Here is a 26,124-nt window from a genome sequence, read left to right as displayed (position 1 = left end):
CCATCCTTGCTCTGCTTGACCTCTTAGGGGCCTTCAGTACCATCGACCGTGGTATTCTTTTGGACTGACTCCATGAATTGAGGGTGGGCATCACTGTGTTGTGCTGGTTCTGCTTTCTCCAGGGTCAATACCAGTTGGTGGTGATGGGGGAAGGGAATGCTTGCCCTTGGCCCCTCCTATGTGGGACACTGCAGAGTTTGGTGCTCTCTCCTGTTTAACATCTACATGAGGCTGCTAGGTGAACTCACCTGTCACCATGGGGCGAGGTATCATCAATACACTGATGATACCCAATTATACATCCTTGCCCCTGGTGAATTAAGCAATGCTGTCTCATCCCAGTGCCTGGAGGCTGTGAGGGTCTAGATGGGGAATAACAGGCTTCAACTTAACCTTGGCAAAATGGAATGGCTTTGGGTTTTGGGGCCTCCTGGTTTGGGAACTATACCATCTGATTCTGGATTGGGTTGCACTGCCCCAGATAGACTCTGTGTACAACTTGGGGGTCCTCCTAGACTCATGACTCCTGCTTGAAGAGCAGGTTGCAGTCGTGGCTAGGTGGACCTTTGCACAGCTTTGTGTTGTGCATCAGTTTCACATGTTCCTTGATTGAGAGACTCTGCTCACAGTCACTCAAGCCCTGGTCACCTTCCATGTGGACTACTGTAATGCACTTTACCTGGGGCTGCCCTTGAAGAGTATCTAGAAGCTTCAGCTAGTGCAGAATGAGGTGGCATGGACAGTTATGTGTGCTCCTAGAATGGCACATTTTACACCTCTGCTCCACAAGCTGCATTGGGTGCCAGTTTGATTTCAGGTCCAATTAAAGGTGCTGTTTTTGACTTTTAAAACCTTTGTGGCATGGGGCCAAGTTATTTGAGGGACTGCCTCTTCCCAATTACATCTGCCTGTCCCATCAGCTCTGGCAGAAGAGGTATGCTGCAAGTCCCTTCTACTAAGAAGAATGGACCTTTTCTGCTGTGGAACATCATGCCCCCGAGGTGAGATTGGCTCCTTCCTTCTCATCCTTCCAGAAATCCTCAAAACTTGGCTGTGTCAACAGGCTTGGGGTCTCAAGGGAACAGTGATCTCCTGAGGCAGCTCCACTGTTCGTAATATCTAACACTTAGCCTTTTAAAAATAATAACATCAATGCTTTTAGTGACATTCTGTTTTAATATTGTTATTTTATGGTTTTATTGTATGACACCCAGAGTCATGTTCTGTGAGGTGGCTAGCCATATAAATATGATTTATAAATAAATAAATAAATAAAATTATACATGGTATGGAGAAAGTGGATGCAGACAATTTTTTCCTCATAATTCTAGAACTTATGGTTCTCCAATGAGTCTGACCAATGGGAGATTAAAGGAAGTACAGGTGGTCCTTGTTTAATGACTGCCCTGTTTAGTGACCATTTGAAGTTACCATGGTGCTGAAAAAGTAACTTTATGACTGGTCATCCAACTTACTACTGTTGCAGTGTCCCTGCTGTCATGTGATCGCCATTTATGCACTTCACAGCTGTCTTCCGATAAGCAAAGTCAATGAAGAAGCTGGTAGTAAAATTGCAAGTCATGGTCACGTGACACCTTGTAATCCAACCATCTGTCAGTGTAGGGAATTTGGAGCTGGAATATCCAAGCAGATGTTGTTGAGTCTGTGACTTGAGGTCTCCAGTGAGGGACAACCTGTCAACCTTTTCAGTAATTAGTTTAATGTCAAACTAATCTTACCTTTAAAAAGTTCTTCCAATGAAATTCAATCCGACACTTCCTTAAGCAGCAGAGAACAAGGTTTTGCTCTCCTCTGTAGAAAACTTTTTGGGGCTTCAAATATTTTAAGGATACAATTACATTTTCTTCTCTTTCTAATTTAAACCTATTGTGTTTTTTCCTAACACATGTTTTCCACACCACTATTTTCACTATCCTCACTGCAATACATGTGGGAAGCCATCTAGCATATAAACTATGAAGAATGTTTAATGATGGAGCATGCTTTTTATCTTTAAACTCAAGCATCAGCTCTCTTGCCCCTTTATTCCTTCCCAAAACTAGGCTGTGCATACCCACTTAGTTTTCTCTAATATTTAAAACTAAATATAGCATCAAAACTAGATGTTTCTTGTTTACATGCTGGCTATAGTGGCAGGGCTGAGACCTTAGTGTGGAAGTCTTAAACTTGTTTCCCATAAGCCTTGGTGTATGGCTTGATAACTTTTGCTCCTATCCCCTGTATTCCAGGGAGCACTTCGCCTAGTGTCCTCTCTTCTAAACCCAGTATTTGTAATGGTATGTGGGAATGACAGGAGGAAGAGCTGCAGACTGGACAACTGACATGTAAAAGATATCTCAGTTCACAAAAGGAGGGTGTGTGTGGGGGAAGTGTTTCAGAAGGGACCCTTCCTAGTTTTCTAGAGAGTAAAAGGAAAAGAAGGGAGAAATACTTTCAGTCTGGCAAGATTCTGTTAATGTAACCTTACAATAAAGTTAGAGTTAGTATTGATAGTTGTGCTTTTTGTCTGGACTAACTTGAAGGCTGAGATAGATAGGGCACCCATATCCCATGTTACTTTCTAGCAAATTGAAAGGAAAAAAAAAGGGAGAAACATTGAAATAAATTCTAGGGTACCACTTTGTGGCCCTATAAATATTGAGGAGTGTGGCTAAGGAAATCAGCCATTCCCCCTCTCCTTGTGGGAGATAGACCAATCTCACAAGAGACAAATAAAAGCAAACTTTTTTTTTTTAAGAGAGAATTGAAACTGTCTTTCAGGGTTAAGTAGCTAATTCCCTATGTAGATTATCTCTAGCCATGCCAATCTGTTTGATTGTTTACTGAAACTCAGATGTTGCTGGCTGTCAATGAATGTCCAGGATCTGCTTATTTGTTACACTGGTTTCCTATTGAAGCTGTAATGTCTTAGCTGCTTTTATAGTACTTACTTCCTATAATTTAAACTTTTAATTCTGCACCTGTAATGGCCATGTGACATTTTTCCTAATGGTGGTAGCTAATTTAAAATCCACTGATAGATAAAAATCTATTCTTAGTTATACATTACTTTCCTCTTTTTATGTACAATCTGATCTACCATTACAATTCCCAGTTATGTAGTTTTGCCCACATCCTTTGAGAATCCTTCACAGACCTCTGTCATAGGGTTACATAAATCATTTACCAAGTCATTTTTTCTCTTTGGTAAAACAACAGTAATAATCATATTTATCCACAAAGACAAAAAGGTACAGTGCTTATATAAAATAGCACATTGACTCCTTATTCTAAAGTTTTGTACATATCATAATTTTCAGATGATGTTGGCTCTTTGCAATACCAGTGCAAAGGACCTTGTCCTTTAAAGAAACATGGGACTTGTTCCTGACTATTTTATTTTATGGCTCTACTGTAAGTTCCATAAATATTAAAATGTAGCTAAAGGTAAGAATTTATCTGAAAATCAGAAAACCCAGGTAGACAAGCTACTGCTGCTCTAACTTGATGATGCATGCCAGACAGTGAAGTCCAGTGTTCAGATCTTTTTAATAATATTTAACAAATCAACATAAGATACACCACAGTTGGGTATGCAATCCTCAAATCTCCTCACCCCCAAGAACCAAGTTGCAAATGTATGGAATTGTACAGTCTGTGGAATAACTGTGTTCAGTTCCACGAATTGATTTGGAAGGTGTGAATTAGAACAGTTCACTTAAAAATCTGGGTATAACCAAATTATCCAGTAGTCTCTATGTCTACTTTTTAAATATTTTAATTAAATTAATAAGTTAATAAACAGTGAATATAAACATGGTTCATACTACAGTATTAATTGTTCTAAAATATTCTAATGTTTATTTTCTCATTAATCATAAAAGATGGTACAAATAGAGAAATCTATACAACTAATATTTTGGAGTGCACAACAAATTTCATACCTTTAATAAGACTGGCATTAAACCACATTTGTGATTAAGAATTCTGCCTATTTCAGTATCTCATTGATCTATATATAGAATACTTGCTTAGACCTCTAATTTACTCCTTTTTTCAGAAGTGACTTATAAACATATTTGCTTCCTATTCTCTTATGTATCTGTTTGAGCTGGGAAATTTCTTATAAAATACTTACATTAAAGTTGTTGGGTTTTTTTTGCTTATTTGGTGTACTGGATGTTTAATGCATAACCTCTATGTTATATAGAGGTTATGCATCAAAGAATCCAACATATTAATGCCTTAAAGAATTCAGTAAATTGTATCCTGACTTTTACTGTACATTTCTGGTACTTTGTTTGTAGAAAATAATTTTACCATTTATCTGCAAACTCTAATAATAAAAGTCAAGGAGCACAGTGAAAAAAATGGGACTAAAATTAAATATAGACAAGACCAAACTAATGACAACAGGTACAACAACCAGCCTTAGAAATGACAATGAATATATCGAAGTGGTAGATACCTTCTGCCTTTTAGAATCAACCATCAACAGTAAAGGAACAAACAGTCAAGAAATATACCTCAGACTAGCACTTGGTAGAGCAACCATGAAGGCCTTGGAAAAGATATTCAGATGCCATGATGTGTCTATCAGAATAGTGAGACCTGTGGTATTCCCTGTGACCCCCTGTGTCTGAAGTAGGATAATTTCAGCCTGGTCACTTGTGCCCCTAGTGAGAACTTTGGACACATGTAAAGTCCTAGCTCTTTGGAGAAGCTTCTAATGATAGGAAGAAATGGAAGGAAAAAGAAGATAACCAGCAGCAAGGTGGATGCGCTCAGTTAAAGCAGCAATACGTTGTTGGAAGATCTGAAGAACCAAGTTAGGGACAGATCATCCTGGATAAAATCAATCTGTGTGGTTGCTAAGAATCAACATCAACTTCATGACACATAATCATCTTATCTTATAATTTATCTGAGATTGATTGAGGTAGCAGTCTGTCTCATCAAAGCTGCTGTAGCAATGAATATAGGAATAGATTCCATGGATGTAAAATCTGAGTAATCAGTGCATGATCTGAAGTATGACAACTAATAATACTACTATTAATCACCCCTGGCAAACTCTCTTTCCAGACAATCTGGGAATAATAACTGTCTAGCAGATCAGAAAGTTTAAAATTCTCAGAATTTCTCCTTCTGTCATCATATCAAATATTCAAAATGAATTTACCAAGCAAGCCCTTGTAAATCCTTGCCACTAAATTATATTATTATACAGTTTTTTAATTACAGCTGTTTCTCCAAAAGGTTGTTTTGTATAATAATATAATAAACTTTTCCTGGAGATGCTATATAGCCATTATTTTTATAATTTATTGTGATTAGCAGATATATGTGTTTCCTACAACATAGCTGTATCCAGAATGCATTTCTTCAAGGTGGCTAAAATTCTTTCCAGATTAACTGGGAATTACAGCCCATTTATGAAATCATCCTTAAATCAGGTATCTTTTAACTTGTCATAGACAGTTGTATTGTACTAGACACCACAGAAATGAGGACATACTAGAAATAATACTTTGCTTACTGAAGAAAAAAGATAGAAACTTATAGGCTAGTAAAGTTCCCAGTCAACTATGAATAATAATCCAGGCACAAATCCATCATTGTCTGCTGGGTTTGAAAAGGGACTATCCATTCCCTTCTATAAGATTCAGTGTTGCTTCTAGAGAGAGAACCATATCAATCTGTTATGGGAAGAACAACAGATTTAATTCTTTAAGACAGTCATTTTTTAATTAAATCATTGCATTTTAATAAAGTGCTTACAGCTGAAGGGGTTGGATTTTTATTCAGTGTACAGTTTCAGTTTCTTTATTTTGTAATATTACTGACATTTGGAACAGGGCAGCTGAAGCAGAGAAGAAGGCATTTATTTCTCTAGGTTGAGTGATTCTGGCATATTGCATATTCAAGACATACTTATGTCATTTATTAAGGCAGGTTCTCCACATCCTTTTGCTTTTCCAAGGAGTGTTAAAACAGTTGATTAAGCTAAAGATTTGCATACAAAGTAAGAATTTATTTTTGAAATCAATCCTCATTGTATGGCTCATAAATCAACCTTTTTATTTTAAGCCTACATGGTGATGAGTTCTCTATTTTAAGGATTAAAAATCAGTTTTATGAACCCTGTCTAATGTGTATGAATGTTGTTCACCAATTAGCTGGTAAAAATAGTTTATGAAAAGTCAATATAGCTGCAAATACTGAAAGAGTTTCAAAAACTTTTAAATATTTTTCATGCTGTCTATTCAAGAAAGAAGAGTCGTGGTTATTTATTCATTTCAAGAGATAGCTATCCCTGTACTGTAATCATTTCTGTGGGACTGTAATCTGCAGGGCTGTTAAAGATAATTGTATTTTTCATTATTTTTAATATATGATGTATTAAAATAATTAATATTTACTTCCTTAGCCATGTCATCATTAAGAGCTTTCTTCTCATATTCCTTTACAGGTAGTCTCTGGGTTATGAATGCCCAGTTTATGGATGTCCCATAGTTAAGAATGGAGCCTATTGTAGCAAAATTCAAGTTAAATACACAACGATTCAAATTAAATACACAATGCTTTGAGTTCATTACACAATGCTACTTATACAAATTATACAAAGACAGACCTTGGGATGGAACTCGTTCTTGAATTGGGGACTACCTGTATTATGCAAACTTGGTTTTCAGCCTTTTTAACATTAAATACTCTGAGAACCTTGGAATGTGTTCCTCTAATATAAGCTATTTTAAAACTAGAATATTATAAACTACTTCTCATTGCCAAAATGTATAAACCAAGCTTTGAGTAAGTGCTGATAGAAGTAGAAAGGGTGTAGATGGGATTTAAAAAATCGAAGAGATATTTGGCATTTCAAATTGAAATGAAATATTACCAGGACAGTATAAATACAGTATTTGGCCAAATTCCAAATTAAATCAGGGAGCTTGTGAAAGCTTCTGTAGCTCTGGAGTCCTTGGAGTCCTCTGAGCTTGGTTGTTTTCTTGTGAACATTTCATTACCCAGCTAGGTAACATCTTCAGATCTTCAGATGTTAGCTAGCTGGGTAATGAAATGTTTGCAAGAAAACAACCAAGCTCAGAGGACTCCAAAGATGCCACAGTTCAACCCTGAGCTACATATATTATCTTCTATTGGTTCTGTAGCTCTCCATAATGAATTGGGGTTCCTCTGAATTAACCAGACTAGATAGGGTGGGGTTGGATGTGATTTGAAAAGGAAACATGTATGAAACATATATGAAATGGAGAAATTCAGTTCTGGAAAGTTCCATTCTCCTTTTATCCCAGAATAGGCTAATCTGACATTTGTGGGCACTGTTTATACATTTCAGGAACTGTATTGTCCATTTCTTGTTCTGAATGATACAACTTCCAGAAGAGCACAAATTACTCCCAGACTTCTCAGATCTGTCTATTTGTTTTTGGAGAAACACAGAATGTCTAGAGCTGAACTACTTTGTTTTGTACATCGCTAATAAAAAAAGTCTCTTTCACTCTGGCATGAGTTTTGAGGATTTGTGCCTGGTATTGGGCCACAGACACAGAACAGGGATACTGCCAATATAGTTCCCAACAACCTTCCTATCCCAGTTGGTGGGAGGTAGAATGGTGAAATGAAATGGACTATTGTCAGTACAACCTCCCTCAACCATAGAGGCACAAGAAGAGCTGCTCCTGAGTTTAGTTCCTAAGTCTAGATGATCCAGGACTGTAGACCCATTTCAGCTATATCCTTGTACTGTATGGACTACTGCAAATTAAAATCTTCATGTTTCAGGAGGCAGACAATGTAAATAGAAGCTTCAATCCAACACATTCTATAGTGAAATCCCCAATGGTGACAAAGTGGAGAATTTTTGTACTCAAAAACTCAGAATGTTCCATATTGTTTTTGTTGCAAAGTCCACTCTGATGAGTTGCAGTCACATTATGTACATAGGACTGAAAAAAATCAGGCTAGAAATGTGGGAAGCCATCAGAAGGCAGCAAATCACCAGAGAATATTCCATAGGTGGAAGGAGCTTGAGATCAGCATCAAGAGAAGATTGCATCTGTCCCTTTACTGGTAAAATATTCTGAAGAGGCTCACTGATATTACGAGAATGTTTGCTACCAAACCTCTAGCACTGCGTGGCCCTTCGGATCAGCAGTATGTTCCAATAACAGAAACTTCCTTAGAATTGTGGAGCTAATGTCTGAATTTGATGTTGCACTCTAAGAAATGTCACGATTGAAGAAATCAACCCACACCTACCTTGGAAAAACAAGTCAAAAGTACCATTACTGGTAATAAAAATCAAACAGAAAATTATGGTAGATCTGAAGTCAGGAAGGTATTATTCTGTTGTTCTGAACTTCACACATGACATCAACCATATGAGCAAATAGTTTTAATGGTGTTTTTTTTCACCATTTTCAGAACCTGGTGAAAATGTCCTGCAGTGGTGACTGTCAAAATGTACTTTCAAGAACTGATTGACGCAGGAACTGCTATGGGAAATTTGTTTTTTTTTAAATTATAACAATTGACATGAGAGATCAGGGCTACAATAATGGTGTTAACATGAAAGAACAGAAGAGTGCAGACACAAAACTTAAGCTTTCTTTGCCACATGCAATTTTCATTAATTGAATTTGATAGTCATTTTAAAAAGTAATTGAAATCATCTTTGTGTTTTTCTTTGCATCAATGGAAAATTTTGAAACAACATCTGGGAACACCTGTTCTAATACTAAAATCACCGAGTGCCACACAGCAGAGGTGAAAACTTAGTGGAGGTGATAAAAAAATGGGAAAATAGATTATGCCATAGTTGCCATTATGGGGAACAATACTTTGACAAGAACTGTTCATGGAAGAACAATGGCAAAGGGAAATGGAATTGTGAGAGGCATACATAACTTCAAATTTCTGTGTGGGTTACTATGGTAGCATGACATACTGCTTGAAATGAGTGTCATAAGTAAGAGAGACCAAGGTATTGATCTGATATAGTTGGAAAAATGGAGAATCAGACAAAGTAAAGGCATACCTACAGCCTTACCATGTAAATGAGGGTTTTGAAAATGTTCTGAGTACAAAGAAGTTGGCAAAGGAACTTCATACTGAAGCTATTTTTGACTCATTCAAGAGTACAAGAGTCATCAAAGTAGAAGACCCTTTTGATTACAAGACCCTAAACAACAATTCAAAGATGAATTATTTAACCACATGCTAAATTATACAACACTTACAGCTGAAGAATATTTCATGTTGTGGTTCTTCCTCTAGCAGCCAATCACAAGAATAGCCGCTACACTGATGGCCTTCTGGGAAAGCCACACTAACTCTTCTTCAGAAGGCCATCAGTGCAGTGGCTATTCTGATCTCAGGGACTAAGCTGCTCCAAACAGGGGAAACAGTCACCCAGAACACCTGCCTCTCTGTCGCCTCCTGTCATACTTTCTGACAGGAAGGGACTTTCAGCAGGCACTGCCTATTCACCCAAGTCAGGTGGGAAGAATTTATGTAGGATAGGCAGTCTATAAGATACCCAGGCCACAAGCCATGTAGGGCTTTATAGGTAATAACCAGCACCTTGAATTGCTCTTGGAAACAGACTGGTAGTCAGTGTAGTTTCTGCAGTAGTAGTGTTATGTGTCAGGTCCATGATTGCCCAGTAAACACATGAGCAGCTACCTTTTGCATCAGTTGAAGTTTCCAAGTGGTCTTAAGGGTAGCCCCATGTAGAACAAATTGAAGTAATCTAGATGCAAGGTGACAAGTGCCTGAGAAAACATATTTAGAGCATCCTGTTATAGATAAGGCCACAGCTGGTGCATCAGCCAAAATTGAGCAAAATCTCTTCTGGCTACAACCTCTATCTGCTCTTCCTGCAGGAGCCATGGGTCCACTAGAATCCCCCCATTGCAAGTCTGTCTTTCAGGGGGAGTCCAGTCCCATCGAGAGCCAAGGCTGGTATCACCCAAGAATCAGTTGGCTTCTAAACCAACAAACACTTCAACTTGTTTGGGTTGAGTCTGAGCCTCTTTCTCCCCATCCAGGTCCTGACAGCCCCCAAGTACTCAATTAGGACTTCCATTGCATTTCCCTTTTGGCCAGGAGCAAAGATATATAGCTAAGTATCATTGGCTTATTGAAGATACCTCACCCTGTGCTGGCAGATGACCTCTCCCAGTGGTTTCATATCAATATTAAAAGGTTCCCTTAAAAGTTTTTTTTTTTTTTAATCCTCAGTCTGGTAGCATGTTTTCATGTTACTTTGTCAGAGTAACAAATTTAATGAAAAAACATAAATTTTCATGACCTATAGCCTAGCTTATCAGATGTAGTTCATTAAAACTTATGCCTTTTAATAAAATTTGTTAGTCTGGAAAGGTGCTACCAGACTTCTCCTTATTTCTGGGTAACACAGACTAATACAATCTCCTCCTACAATGTCTGCTTTATCTTCAATGGGACTGAATCTCTACCCACTCTGCATACATATTCACTGTTCCAAAACTCTTCACCTGAAGTCCTACACCAGTAATGTGAAACCCTGGAAACACTGTTGATATGGGCAATACTGATGCAAATAATTTGGGTGATGAACTGAAAACTGTTTCAGTTATACATTTTTGCAGGATCTGCTTAAGGCTGTTTTGGAATATATATATGTACAAATAATATGATTACCTTCTTTCCAAAATGATTTGGTTGCTCTGAACATTCTAACAGTTCTAACTCTTCTTGTAATAATTGCCACTGGAGGATATACCTTCTCCAAGCTGAAGTTGTGAAAAACATCTCCTTACTCCATAGTGACATGGGAGGAACTGGTCAGCCTTTCAATTGTTTCAGTAGAGCATGAGCTGGCCCAGATTGTGGACCTTCAGGTAGCAGTTCAGATCTTTGCAACCAAGAAAGCATGGGAAGCATATTTTGATTATTCAAACAGATAAAAGTGACATTTATTCTGCATGCAAGAAAAGTTACATTGGCTGTTCAAGGTTTAGAGAGTTATTTAAGATTTCAAACAAGGCCTTCTAAGCAGTTCTTTTATTGAGGTAAGTAGCAGAGCAATACCATGGGAAAAGTGAAACCAGAAGAGGACAGAACAGATCATTCAAAGTTTTGGTCCAAATTGAAGGGGAGTTGGGGATAATTTGAATTTCTTGCCTCAGGTGTCAAAATGTTGTAGACCAACTACACTAAAGGGCATAATATAATTTGTTAATGCATTTAATTACATGATAGTCTCTGAATATAACTGCTTTGTGAGATAAAGAAAGCTTTTATTGGTTGCCTTAGTTTATTGCAGAGCCCACAATGTAGGTATCAGATCAAAGTGTGATTTAAAGGCTACAGAGACTACAAATAGCCTCTTGTTGTCAGGAACAGATTTTTCTTCCTGCTAGCTGTGGTAAATATAAAACAATGATCTATAATATAGTAGCTTCTCCTAAATCCTGTCTGCTCCTATTCAAAATACTTCCCCCTCCCCCCATCTTAACCCAGTGCACATATTTAGTATAATGAAAACAGCAGGCTTATTGGTCTGCTGGAACAAATAGATTTTATATCCTTTTGTGGAATGGAATTGTTAGTGTCACTGAACAAAATTCAGTCTCAAGAATAGTTTAATAAAAATAGGAGACAAATTGGGCAACCAATCTACAGTCTCACTTACTTCAAGAAAATTAGTTTTGCACCAGGTGTTTTCTAGATTTCAAGATCAGATCTCTACTTTCACAAGAGATAATTGAAACTCTATATATTCCCTCCTCTGATCAGGATTTTTATTTCATTAAAGTTCCTACAGATTTTTCTCCCAATATATGAAGGTGCCTTTCAATTCAATGAACAAACATTACTTCTGTAACTGTTATATAATCCATCATATTCTTTTCTGTACTTATGTGCAAATGATTTACAATTCATTTTGAGAATTGAGAAGAGAGGTGCCAAATTTCAGAGAAGTAGATGCACTAACTAGGTTGTTCTAATGAAATAGAACAATAAGCATTTTAGCCTTATGCACATGTGATGTTAGTTACAGCAACTGTCCTATACAATTCATTTCTAACATTGGAGGCATCCAGATCCATGCAGGAAAAAAACCCCCTACCTTCCTGTAAGGAATCAGTACCCCCAACCTAGTAACACTTAACCAAGAACAGATTCTTCCCACTTGTGAATTACACATACTGCCATCACCACTTCATTCTTCTTTTAGTGGAGGTTGGCATCCATTAGTATTTTTTGTTCTTTGGATATTACTGTTTAAAACATGATATTTTTGCCAAACTACACATACAGATTTTTCAACCTGATTATATGTTTTCTCCAACCCTGCATTTCCCTTGAATCATTCTTTACTGATTCATTCTAGTAGTTGATATTTCTAAATATTCTTTTCTTGATAATAATCACCATTTTCATATATTGGTCCATTCTTTATTTTTATATAATAATTTTATTGAGTATTACAATTAAGAAGGTTAATTAAAAAGCACTAATACAAACTAAAAATTAAAAGAATAAAAAGGAAAAGTAAAAAGTGCAGAAAAGAAATAAAAAAAGAAAGGAATATCTATCTATCTATCTATCTATCTATCTATCTATCTATCTATCTATCTATCTATCTATCTATCTATATGACTTCCCCCTTCATAACAAGTATAAACAATTTTACTAACTAATCATCTTCTCCTAAAATATAACAAATGATCTCTTCCTCCCATATATCATCTCTTATCTAAAAACAAATCTTTAAGGCCTTGTCATTCAGTCCTGGTTGGCAAAAGTCCATTAAGGGTTACCAGAGAACATATTTATTTTAACCTTCATCAAATAAACCAACTTTATATTCTTTCCTTTTACTTTTAACAATCTTGATCCTTAATTCCCTCAAATAAAGCTTGCTCCTTTTCCATATCATCTTCCAAACACAGTCTATCTATAATGGCAGACATTTTTGGAATTATCTTCTGGGTCCATTGTTCACAAATATCCTTCAATATGTCCAGTTTTAAAGTAGTTTGCTCCATTCTGTATTAGAAGGCCAATTTAAGTGTTCTTCTCTTTTAATTGTAATTTTTAAGTCCTTCTGGTTCCCTCTAGTGTCCAACCTTCAAGATCCCATCTTATCATATATATATTTTTAAGTATTCAAAAGATCAGCATTTTCCTATGGGAAGGATTTTTATAATTAATTTCAAAATCTTATTTCAAATCCATCTGGACCCTTAGTCCATTTATAACTTTCCAAAATCAATGCTATAATCACCCTTTTGCTGTTTATTCCAAAAAAAACAACAACAAAAAAACCCAAAACCCAGATAATTTTTTAAAGTCCTTAAACAAAATATAAAACTTCTTTTGCTAAGGATTGAAGGAAACTCACCTTGTGTAGAAAAACTTGCTGTTATGAAGGTTCCTAATATCCAAAGACCAGTTAACAAGCAATTTCCAAAGGTGATTAAGAAAGGAAGTATCTAAACTTTGTGTCCTTTTGAAGGTGCTGACCACGGTTTGGGCAAAAATGGCGATCCCTCATCTCCCAGAGCTCTAAACCCATTGGAGACCTCTGTCTTATGGTCTCCTCATGAAGAGCAACTGTCTGGAGCACTTGTGGGCAATCTCAGGTCCTCTCTTAGTCTGGAGAGGAATCATGAAGAGTCGACTTTTCACTCCGGCTCTTCATTCTGCTGCAGTTATCAGAATGCTGTTGTTCAGTTCACCATTTCTTCCCCAGAAATCTCATCTTTATCTATTCTTTAGAGGAGCATCTGATTTCATACACTCGTCAGGGATTTTATTTTTATTGATAACCATTATTTTTCTTTCTTTTTTCTGATTTATATTTAGCCCATCAAATGTATTCAATTTATACACTTGATTGAGTTAAATCTGTAAACCTTGCTTGCTTGACACTAATAGAATAGTGTCATCTGCATAGCATTTGTTTATTAAAATTTAGACCACCATCACATTCTTCTAAATATCCATTGAAAACAGTTTCAGAATAGATAGATAGATCTCAGCAGAATGTTTGACAGGTTTTCCTTCTGCTTTAACAGCTGCTGCAGACAGCTGTTACAAACTGCAAGACTCTAAAAACAAAAACCATCACCACCAAACAAAAACAGTTCAACTGCCGACCAGCAGAGAACATCGTAGCCCAGTAGCCTGGCATTAAATGGCTGCCCAGGACAGTGACTAGTCACTGGAGGGGAGGGAATGTGCCAGCACTGCAGCCAATCAGAACGGATGGAATGAAGGCCTGGAGACCAACCATTCTGAAGAATTTAAAATGTCTCAGGTCAGAAAACAGCAATTCTGAACTGAAGCTGGAAAACATGGATGGAGAATGCATTTACAATGGGCTGGGAGTGGGAGGAGAAAGTTCAGGAAATGGTGAGGGGCTTGTGCTTATGATGGACCAAGCAGAAAGTGCAGATCTGTCTTGGGAGAAAATGTTGATTCACATTTCTGAGCCAGCAACTTGCCATTAGGCAAAGGCTTCACAATAACCACACTCCATTACTATCAATGGAGAATACTACAGTGGTACCTCGGGTTACGAATTTAATCTGTTCCATGACTCTGGTCGCAACCCGATTTGTTCACAACCCGAAGCAAATGTTCCCATAAGGTTCAACGTAATTACCGTTAATCCGTTTCGGCGTCCGCAGACCACGCGTCAAGGGCGGAAAAACAGCCGCGGACTACGCGGCAGGGCAGAAAAATGGCCACGGACCACGTGGCATGGGTGGAAAAACGGCCGTGGACCGCGCGGCAGGGCGGAAAAATGGCCACGGACCGCGCGGCAGGGCAGAAAAATGGCCGCGGACCACGTGGCATGGGCGGAAAAACAGCCGTGGACTGCGCGGCAGGGCGGAAAAACGGCCACGGACCGCGTGGCTGGGCGCAAAAACAGCCGCGGGCCACATGGCACAGGCGGAAAAATGGCCACGGACCACGTGGCATGGGCGGAAAATGGCCGTGGACTACGTGGCATGGGCAGAAAAATGGCCGTGGACCACGTGGCACGGGCGGAAAATGGCCACGGACCACGTGTCATGGTGGAAAATGGCCGCGGATCCAGTTTGTACCCCGAGGCAGAGTTCGCAAACCAAGGTACATTTTTGCGGCCAGAGCTGGTCATTACCCGAAAAGTTCGTAAGCAGAGGCGTTCATAACCCGAGGTACCACTGTATTACTATGATCAACTGTTAAGTATTAGGAAGCTCTGAAAAACTTCTCCTTTCTCCCAGGAATCTTACTCTATTTCCTTCAGAGACCACTTGGCAATAATAAAGATGCAATCCGTCTCCAAAGTAATTTAGTATTGATGCTTTTTAATTAATACTTATTTGTAGATTATCATTCTCACATACTGGAGGTAGCATAAAATTAGATGACACTTGGAAATGGCCACTGTTGTGGATGCATTAGATCAGTGTTGTCCAAACTTGTCCACTTTAAGATGAGTGGACTTCAACTCCCAGAATTCCCCAGCCAGCCATGCTGGCTGGGGAATTCTGGGAGTTGAAGTCCACTCATCTTAAAGTGGACAAGTTTGGACAACACTGCATTAGATCTTTGAAATAAATAGTAGTTAGAATGAAATTAATATTGCAAGATGGAGGCTGATAGAGGAGACTGAATCCTCTGTCATGAAAATTTTTGTCCTTCAGTTTACTGTATTTTCAGTTTACTCAAAATCCTCTTTAGTGTTCCAGTGGCAAACACTAAAGTATACTAATTGTTTTGATATTCGTTAAAAAACATTAAGGCTAGTAGAATTCATCAAGATTAACTATTTATTATGAAATCTAATTAAAAGAAATAAATGTCTGTAATTAGCCAGAAGAAAAAGTATATAGGTATTGACCTAGTTTTTCTATATTACATAGCATTTAAACTTAGAAATATTGTGTGGGAGGAATTTAATAACCAAAAAACCAAAACAAAACAAAAACCAGACCATTTTAAGGTTATATCGGACACTTTGATCTATAAAGGAAAGGAAGTTTTCTGTGTTCTTGTGTTGCTATTGCTAATACATTCTGTTTACAAATATAAAGATGTGACAGTGATCTGCAGCAAATATATAATTTTCTTGCTTACTGTGGCCAAGGAATTAACATAAGACATGGAAAAATATACAAGCAGAGCCACAGAACAAAATGTATTGTGTGTGTTTAGATTAACTGTGGCTGAGGGGTTCAAAAGGCAGTTAGTAACAACTGATAAAAATTATTTTTTCTTAATAAAGAGAGTTTTACTCTGTATATATATATATATATATATATATATATATATATATGAGTAAAACTATCTTTATTAAGAAAAAATATTTTTGATTTATAGATTTTGTTTAGTTTTTGATCATTCATTTGCCAGCTTAGGACATATAGCAGTGTTTCTTAACTTTGGCCACTTGAAGATGTGTGGACTTCAACTCCCAGAATTCCCCAGCCAGCGTGCTGGGCGTTGAAAGTCACATGTCTTAAAGTTGCTGTGTTCAAGATAAGTAGAGGTATCTGCAAGGTATGGCCAAAAAAGTTGGTGAACATTAAAACAAATTATGTACTTATATACTTATTTGCATTAGCAGCCAGAAGATTAATCTAAATCATTTATTATAGAAAGCTTAAATGGTGGTAGGGGTATGGCCAGTGTTAAATTTAAATCCCCTATTTTAACTGTATTTTCAATTTTTGTCATGTTAATGGGAGTAATGGCCTATAGCAGTACCTGTTTTTTTAAAAATTACTGTGCATGATTCTTTAACCATGAATTTTCAGACAGTATGATTCTCTCTTTTCCCATAGTTCTTTTCACATGTTGTATTTTAATTTTTTAAAAATTTGTTATTAGATATATATCCCATCTTTCATGCCATCAAGTTGTTGACTCAGTGATCACATGGATTTTCTCCAGCAGTTCTCCACATACTTGCAGTAATGTTAACCCTACACCCAAATCTTCCCATATTAATTGTAGGGCTAAAACCAGTTTATTTTTAGTGGCTGCTCTCTGCAGAAGATAATAGACAACGTGAGCAAAATAGAACAACAGTAAGGCAGGAATGCAATAATATATCTGTTTCTCATTGAATTCATATTGTTACCTACCTTCTAATGTGAAGAAATGACGTTTTCTTCTAAAATTTCATAATAATGAGAAAAATAATTCCGTTCTTGAAAGTTAACATACAGCTTTGTCTGAGAACATTTTTTTTGGTCAATTAATTCTGCAGACCAGAAATCTAAGAATCCCCATTCTAGAACCTTAGGTGTGGTCAACCTTTTGTTATGCAGAGATTCTAGTTTACTTCTTTGGGAACCTTGGTAGGCCAATGGGGAAAAGTGGGTGGGGTTTGTTCTTTTTACCTCTCCTAGGAAATACCTTCCAGTTTTCCTATGTTCCCTGCCATCCGTTGATAGGAACTGTGCCACCAATTTCTAAGAATAGTGGCCAGAGAGAATTCCAAGGGTTGCATGTGGCAATATCTGAAGAAATCAGAAACTGAAGAGACTATGAAAGTTAGGATGAGTCTTAAAAATGACAAAATATTTTGAATTGCAAATAATTTATGCAAAATATGTTACAAAAATCTAGGATGTTAAATAAATAATACAGTGTATTCTTTTTTGACATTTTGTAAGCTTGCATTTCTTTTTAACAATATTCTGAAGATTTTTTTTCCCCAATAAGAGTTGCTTCATACAAATGGTTGAATTTCTTGATTTCACTGATGAAGTCATTGTAAAATACTTGGAAGAAATATTGAGAAAAATAGATTTGTGGTTAAATTTATCTTTATTTATAAAAAAGGATTGTTACTATTATATGAAATTTTGTCCTCATAGTTTGGAAAACCCAAGTATCGTTGAATCTTTTTTCCCTAATAAGATCACCATAAGATACATCATCTGTTTTATGATTTTAAAGTAATAGTGCTGTAGTATGTGTTTCAATAGAACAGTGTTATTAATAGTTTTAAAGCTTTTTAATCACTGACAACTAATCAAGTTCGTGTAATCCACTGGAATTCATGGAAAAAATATTTTTTATTGTAGACATTTTATATACCCTCCAGTTTGATCTGCTATGCAGTAATTGTGTTTTTTATTATTTTTTTATCCAGATTCATTGATGTTTACAACTACTGATTATTTTTTAATGCTTTCATTAGTCCCACATATTTATGAGAATATTTTAATTCTGCACATAAAGTTATGAATATAGGATTGAGGGCTCAGTGCTACTTTCCTCTTAAGGTAGTAATAGATGGACACAGAGGGATATTCTTTCACTTTACTGTCTGTAGTGAGTTGCTTTTGTTAGTTTTGACCAAAAATGGAGATGGAGTAGTTGTACCAATAACAAACAGAGATCCTAGTAGAGGATTAGCTTACAGAAGGACCTGAATGTGAAACAATAGATGACAAAATTTCTTACCGCATTTAAAGATAATGAAGTGATTCAGGGACTGCATGCATAAACCTGTAGACTATGATCCTTCCCATTTAGGGGAAACTTGTTTATGCTCACACCTTGCAGATCTAAATGAGCATGTGCCTTCCTTATGGCAGAGGGGCCATAAGGGGTTGACTGAACTTTAGAATTACCCTGGAAATGATGTTTTTGGAATACTTGTCATGTTAAAATAATTTATAATCTGTTCTCATCATGGAACACTTAGAAGACTGCTTCCTTACCTTAGAGATAATGAGAGTGTCAGTGTAAATGCAAAACAAACCTAAAAAATGTGTCATTAGTTTTACATTTTATCCCTCTTCTGCAAGGCACGTGTGTCAGTCGCTTTGGAGTTTATCTCTAAGAAGTCAGTTTTTCCCATCTATTGAAATCTTCCTTCCTTCCTTCCTTCCTTCCTTCCTTCCTTCCTTCCTTCCTTCCTTCCTTCCTTCCTTCCTTCCTTCCTTCCTTCCTTCCTTCCTTCCTTCCTTCCATCTGTGGGAAAACCTTGGACACGTGCATATTAGTTTATGAATATTTTAGGGCAATGCTGAAACAACCCTACAGCATACCTGCAGACAGCGTATGTTACTAGAACATGTTTAATATTGATGGCTGATTGTTATGTTTGTTATGTTTTGTTATGACCTGTTGTGTCACTTTGCTTTATAGTGTGACTAAAGAAAACCATATCCAGGTCAACCATTCCAAACAGTTTCATTTTTCTAGTTAAATGAAACTTGGTTGCTATAGTTACTGTCTTTGTCTTTAGTGGTGTTTTTTTTTTTTCATTTAGTCCATTCCATTATTGTATTTGTGTTATGAAAGAATAAAACAATGACTCGTTCATTCAGAAAAGTGTTGTTAAAATATCCCTCTTTATCGTTACATTTCATTGCTTGAGAAAGCAGTTTGTAATTCAAGGCAAGAGTTAATCTGGAGAACTGTTAAAAAACCTTTCTTTTGTTTTAGTAGCTCCCCTCCCCTCAAGACCATGTCTACATGAGTTTGAACAATCCAACTCTCATTTGATTAATAGATTATTTCCAGAACATGTTGAAAGAATTCTGCCGCATGATAGAGTTTGTGCCTAATTTGCACAGTGCAGAATTTTATAGTGTTTTGTTTTGGGGGCATAAACGCAGAACAAATCAGTTTCTACAAAACTGAGAAACTCTGAATATAACACAAGGTATAATTTTTGTTAATTTAAAATTTTAGAAACTGAAAATTGTAAAGTAAAATAAAGCATGGTCCTGTACATACCAGTACATTTCAGTATATTGAAACTTTACAATATGAAAAAATACATTAGCTCTGTACATTTTTTTTTCTTTTTACAGATAGGTAGGATGAGTTTTGAAAAAAAGATTTATTTTAAGTATCATACTCCATTTTTAAGTCAAAAAGACTGCACAACTTAGCTAATTACAAATCATAGACTTGAAACAATCTGTATCCGAATGTGTAACTTTTTAAACAGAACTGGGAGTTTTGAATCCACCCCTGGAGAAATATTGATTTAATTCTTCATGACAAATAAAAAAATTGGTGGTGACTCTGGGTTATCTTTCTGACCACATAAGTCATCTGAGTGTGATCACTGATTTCGTGCTGCTCTTGTGATTGTGCTCAGATCCAGGTCAGTCTCTAACTGTGTCTCCATTGTTTCTTCCTGTGCCTTTGAGTCATAGGACTTATGACCAAGAAGTTCATGATGTACACCACAGTAACTTATTGTAGGCTGATCGTATGCGAGAAATGTAGACATATTCATAGATAAAGGTATCTGAAAAGGAAATATATAGGAAAAATAATTAGTAGAGAAGCATTTGAAGGTGAGACTAGATTTAATGCCAGAAGACCATGACTATGTCTTCCGTCTTTCTTTAGTGTATTTGCAACTGCATGGGAGGTGGGATATCAGTTGCTCTGTAGTGCTTGAGTGAGGGGTGTTTTCATTATGCATTTCTTTTACCTCCATATTTATTACTTGTCCTTTAGAGCATAACATTTTTCATGAGGAAAAATTAGATAAGGAATAGTGACAAACCCCCTCACCGCAGTTCCACAGTCCTGATCAGATTCTCTTCCCATTTCTACATAGCTGCTATTAAATTTCTAACAGAAACTATATTTAGTTTATGGCAACTTTCAAAAACTGCAAATGTTCCTGTGAGATGCATCAAATTGTAAAACTTAATAAAGAAAATTTTAAACAGTGATTAGAATTGTCATGTGGAAATTTCCCTCAAAGGATGGTGCAGTATAACATTTTAGATCGTTTTATAATGTGAAGTTTTTAAGAATAAATCCTGCCAAGTTATCCATTTGAGTAAATCCCATTTTGGCCAGGAAATTTCTAGGCGAGGCGCACAGCCAGTTTAATATGCTTTCTTCCCATGCTCAGCTGGGAGGAAGGTATGCTTGCCCCCACAGCCTACATTTTACTGTGCCCAGTATTGAGGCTGGAAGGGTTGTTGACCTCCCCAAGTTCAATGCGGAGAAGTTTCAGGGCAGTGATTAGTTATACCTTGAGACTGCAGGGAGGAGCTCCAATTGGCAAGCTGACCAGGAAACATCAGTTAGATTTGCTAAAGCCTGTGGTAATCCCTGAGCTTACTTCCTAATTACCAGGCAAGCCTGTTCATTTTTACCAAAATAATGTGCTGTTCATGCTTGAGAAAGTGAAATTAACCATAGGTGTTCACAGTAGTTCCTCTCTCCTGCACCAAAAACTGTACCAAAAGTATGCCCAAATTACAGACCACATGGGAGGGTCATCTTTCCTCCTTTTTCTTAATTCAGTTAGTACATTTAAGAAGATAATAGGTTTTGGGGTGCATTGTTCTTAGTAGCTAAGTAAACAGCCAAAGACAAGAACTAAAGCAAAAATCAGCAACAGGAACAACAACAACAACAAATTCTGGAGTATCCCATCACACTGAGTTAGAAGAATGTCATGGTTCTGAATTTTCAGCAGACTCAACTTCTGTGGGTCTTTTAATAAGATACAAGGGAGATGATTGATGATGATGATGAGTATTATTCCTTCAGGGCAAGTGGAGCAAGTGACTTGGAGTTATTTCCTTGAATCACCCACACCTATTTCCTTTGTAAGCTCAGTACCCATTGCATGCCTGAGTGTTGCTTGTGGGTGGCTTGTGGTGGTCTCTTGCACTGTGGTGGTCTTTTGGTCTCTCTCTCTCTCTCTCTCTTTTACTATAAATAGTATTAAACTATGCACATAGTCATTCATTTATCTCTTTATTGAAACCAGTAAGCTTCTTTGCTCCCACATAATTGCATACTGGACAAAGTATGTGTGTGTGTGTGCATATAACACCTAATAATTTATAATTTATATATAATTTTATATAAAATTATGTTATAATTTATATATGCCTCGGGTATTTTCAACAAATTACTATGTGCTAACTTCTTCCAGTGGTCCCATGAAAACATGATACTCTTACACATATTGTAGGAGTACAGCCATGTTAGTCTAGAGTGGCAAAAGAGCCAAAACAAGTTTCATAGCACCTTTTCTGACTAGCAAATTTTATTAAAAGGCATAATAGAATTTTTGTTTTGTATCTTCTTCCCCAGTTCCTCTTTTTCAAAATACATTTTGTACTTTGTAAGGGTATTTAAGTCACTTGGTTGAGGTGGGCGGCTATAGAAATTAAAGCAAGCAAGCAATATTTAATGCAGTAAATATGTAAGGGTATTTAATACAGTAGCCTTGCTAAAATTAAGCAATGCTAGGTTTAGTGGAATTGTTCTAGCTGCAAAGATAGGAGAATGAAGATCTTGACCCACATCCTTCTGCTGTAGTAACTGAATAGTTTTTCAGTTGGAAGCAGTAACAGGAACATGCTTACTTCTCTGTTCTATAAAATATAAGATATACCTCCTCCTAATAAACAACACTGCTTGATCTACCTGTTGTGCCTCCTGTACACTGGAATAAGCAAGATAATATCTCTGATTTATATTTGTTTGCAGTTCAGTCTGTATTTTAACACAGTCAGATTTGACAAAGAGAAAACAGTACTGATCCCAGGTTTGGTAAGGTTTCACATTCCAGGAGCATAGGAAATGCAGAATGATTATAGTCACTGAGGGAGAATGATTTTTGACAGAATGAAAAAGTGTAGGTTGTAGAAGGAACAAATGGATGCTTCTACCTCAGCATGAAATTTTTTACCCATTGAAAAAAGAATGACCTAATACTAGATTAGGCTGTTACCCAAACAAGAGATAAAAGGAAACCAGGCCTCCCACCTGAAAGAAAATTGCTTCTTGGCTTTTAGGTAGAATGAGCAGGTGTTCAGTGCCAAAGAAATTTGAACATGGACAGTAGTATATATAGAGCTTGCATTTGAAACACAGCAGTTGCTGGAATTCTTTGATAATAGCTTATCAATTTATCAGACCCTTCATGTCCTGAGAAATATATTTTTGACATACAATGTTGAGTGCTCACCAGTGTTGCACTATTGGTTTTTGCCCACCCCATAACCAACAGAATATCTTTTTTATTACAATCCTAGAGTTTGAAGAGAGTTAGTTTGGTGTAGTGGTTAAAGGCACTGGGATAGAAACCAGGAGACTGTTGGTTCTAGTCCTGCCTTAGACATCAAGGTAGCTGGGAGACTTTGGATCAGTCACTCTCTCTCAGCCCTAAAAAGGGCAATGGCAAATCACTTCATTAACTATTGCCGAGAAAACTGGGAGTCAAGACTGACTTGAAGATTTTTTTTAAAAAAAGAGTTCAGAACTTCAGTAACTTCTTCTAATGAAGAAAAATAATACTGTAAAGCAATAATTTCTTGCTGCTTTTTAATAGCCTTCCCTATCTGTATATCTTCTTTTGTACATGTATCAAAACCTCATCAGTAATGTAGTGTTACCTAATTCAAACAGAGAAACTATGAGGCATTTAGGGTAAACTAGCTGACAATATTTATTTCAGATTAATAAAAGAATCAGAGTAGACACCATTCTTGACATTTCTCATTCCAAAATACCATACATATTTTAACAAATATCTGTTTTATACTTCTGTAATATGCATTTGCATCTATATTTCTGATATCCTCAATTCTGGAAGAACAACCTGATGAAGAAAATGTTTTTTCCCCCTCTGAGAACAGGTTATTGAAGTTTTCCTGCCAGTAAATGCGACCCCCCTTTATATACATATAATCTAAGGTAATTTATCAGCAAGAATATATTCATCAGCAAGAATACACACACACACACACACACACACACACATATATATATATATATACGCACACATATATACATATACATATACATTTTATATTTATATAAAACCCTTGTTGCTCTTTGCAGTAAAATGCTACACATACATTAATTTTCCATAATTTCAAAATGCATACTCTGTTCTCCATACTTCTGGATGATATATCTTTTTCTTTTATAGGGAATGAGATATTATTGATAAAAGGTTTTAAACTAATTTTGTTTTTATTTTTTTCAAGATACCACCAGTCTTTTTTAAAATCTGTTTCTTACAAGAATGCCATTTCTACCTTTTCTTAGTACAACTGGGAACGCCTCGTTGCCAGAGATGCTGTCAGTTTAGCAGAAAGAATGGCAAATCCAGCCATTCACTATCTTCGGGAAGCAAACCAACTAGAACTTCAAATGACTGCAGTGTAATCACTATTCTCATTTTAATTACAAAATGCAGAGCTGGAAAACTATTCAGTAATACCTAATGGTTCATACTGCAGCAGCAGCAGCAGCATTGTGTATCTACAGAATGAAGTCTTGTTCTTGCTAGAGCTACTGGACATGGATTCAGAAATATATTAGTTAGGCTTTGCTCACACAATGGGGCTCTCCTGCCCTTTCTCTGCACTGCAGGCCATGAAAAATAGAGCTTGGCCTGGAGTTGAGAAAGTGGCAATAAAAAGGAAATGTTGTGTGAGTCAGATATGAACTGAGGCAATGCACTGGAGGTAGATATCCATCATGGGAGAAAAGGCGGTTGCCACCCGTAATGCCCAGATTCCCAGCTTTCACTGGAAAAAAAAAGGTTAATCTCTATCACGCCTTCAAGCTGAGATGGTTGGCAAAATGTCTAGTCCTTGTTCTAGTCAGCTCTTCAAAAACAGAATAATCGGGGTAGGGAAGGAAGAATGGGATCGTGGTGGCACGATCCCTGATCACTACCCATTGTATGTTAAGACTGTACTTCATCTGCAACAACATTGCATGTATTTCCCTTTTCTCTTTGCAATCTGCTCCCCTCTCCTCAATAGGAAACCATTTCTAATGACTTCAGCTAGTTCCAGGGCTTCTGGGAAATAAATACCAAAGGACAGAGGTTACCTCAGTATGGAAAGGGGAAAGAAGATGGGGATGTGGGAAAGAAAGAACATTGCCAATTAGGCCAAAAAGTGGGATTTGCAAAGAGTGCCAGCCATCTGGATGCATGATAGAGGTCTGAGATGCACTGAAATGGAGCTGGATGAGGTCTTCTTAGAACTAAGGAAGCAGCAGCAACAGCCGCTAAAAGAAATTCTTCAATAGATTAAACATGGCCCGTAAAAGGTTCCTGACGAATAAGCTCTGAAACTTAGAACAAGCTGTAAAAGGATTGCAAGCCCTTTCTTCCTAGTATTATGATATCAGTTATTTGGCACCATTCTGTTCAGCCATAAAGATCAATTAAGCAGGACTATTTTCATCAATTGTGTATGCCACAGAATCTCAAAATACTAATACTACAAATGTAATATTTTATTATTTCTAACAGAAAAATGGAATGGAATAATATGTTGAAAAGTTGGCACTGTTTGTTCCTGACTTCCTTTATATCATTCCCAATGCATCATTTACCTCCGTTCATTTCACACCACTTCCTTTCCTTCACCCGTTTTGTCACTATGTTTCTCCATCTCTTATTTTTGCATTCTCTGTGCCCTTGGGTAGAGTGAGTCAATCAATCAATCAATCAATCAATAATCAATCAATCAATCATCCCAAGGTCTCTCATACCAGCAGAGTCACATTTATTTGTTGGGACAGTGGATGGGCCCACACTTCTTCTCCCTTGTTTAAGACAAAATAGATCAGTGCTTTAAGATTGAACAGTTTAATAAATCAGGCAGTAAATCTCGCAAAGAAGTAAACCAGTTTTTTTTTTTTTTTGGTGCCTTCAAGTCAGTGTTGACTCCTGGCGACTGCATGGACAAGTCCCTGCAGTTTTCTTGGCAACATTTTCAGAAGCGGTTTGCCCTTGCCTCCTTCCCAGAGAGATTGGCCAAAGGTCACGCAGCCAGCTTTCATGCCTAAGGCGGGACTAGAATTCACGGTCTCCTGGTTTCTAGCGGGTGCCTTAACCACTGCACCAATTAGCTTCAGTTATATCAAGAGTGGGCTTAGCTTTAGCCTTATCTGGTGCAAACTAGTAAATTCAGCATCTGACTGAAATGGGAGCGCTGGCTATTCTCCTATTTTGCACCCACTTGGGCTTCTCATTGCCTCATGGCCAGAAGAGGCCTGCAACCAGTTTTGAAGGGTAGATACTTCAAGTGACTGAAAAAATGATGAAATGGTGCATTGCTGGATTTATTAAAA

General features: G+C 37.0%; 2 protein-coding genes across 5 annotated transcripts in view; one reads left to right on the top strand and one right to left on the bottom strand.

Annotated features, from left to right (window-relative positions):
* The window catches only part of CTNNA3 (catenin alpha 3), a 703,663-nt gene that overhangs the window by 182,680 nt on the left and 494,859 nt on the right, over positions 1-26,124 (top strand). The gene's annotated exons all lie outside the window — the stretch shown is intronic.
* LRRTM3 (leucine rich repeat transmembrane neuronal 3) overlaps positions 15,683-26,124 on the bottom strand; it is a 106,246-nt gene continuing 95,804 nt past the window's right edge. The window contains exon 3 of the mRNA XM_007436274.3: positions 15,683-20,293. Coding sequence (XP_007436336.3) covers positions 20,105-20,293 — 189 coding nt within the window. The 3' untranslated portion in view covers positions 15,683-20,104. The remainder of the gene's footprint in view (positions 20,294-26,124) is intronic.

Source organism: Python bivittatus, unplaced genomic scaffold, assembly GCF_059951505.1.
Source record: "Python bivittatus isolate LINGU-HERP-01145 unplaced genomic scaffold, Pbiv_v1 ctg000400_np1212, whole genome shotgun sequence".
Classification (NCBI taxonomy): domain Eukaryota; kingdom Metazoa; phylum Chordata; class Lepidosauria; order Squamata; family Pythonidae; genus Python; species Python bivittatus.
The sequence above is the reverse complement of the archived record's forward strand: the minus strand, read 5'-3'. Positions and strand labels throughout refer to the sequence as shown.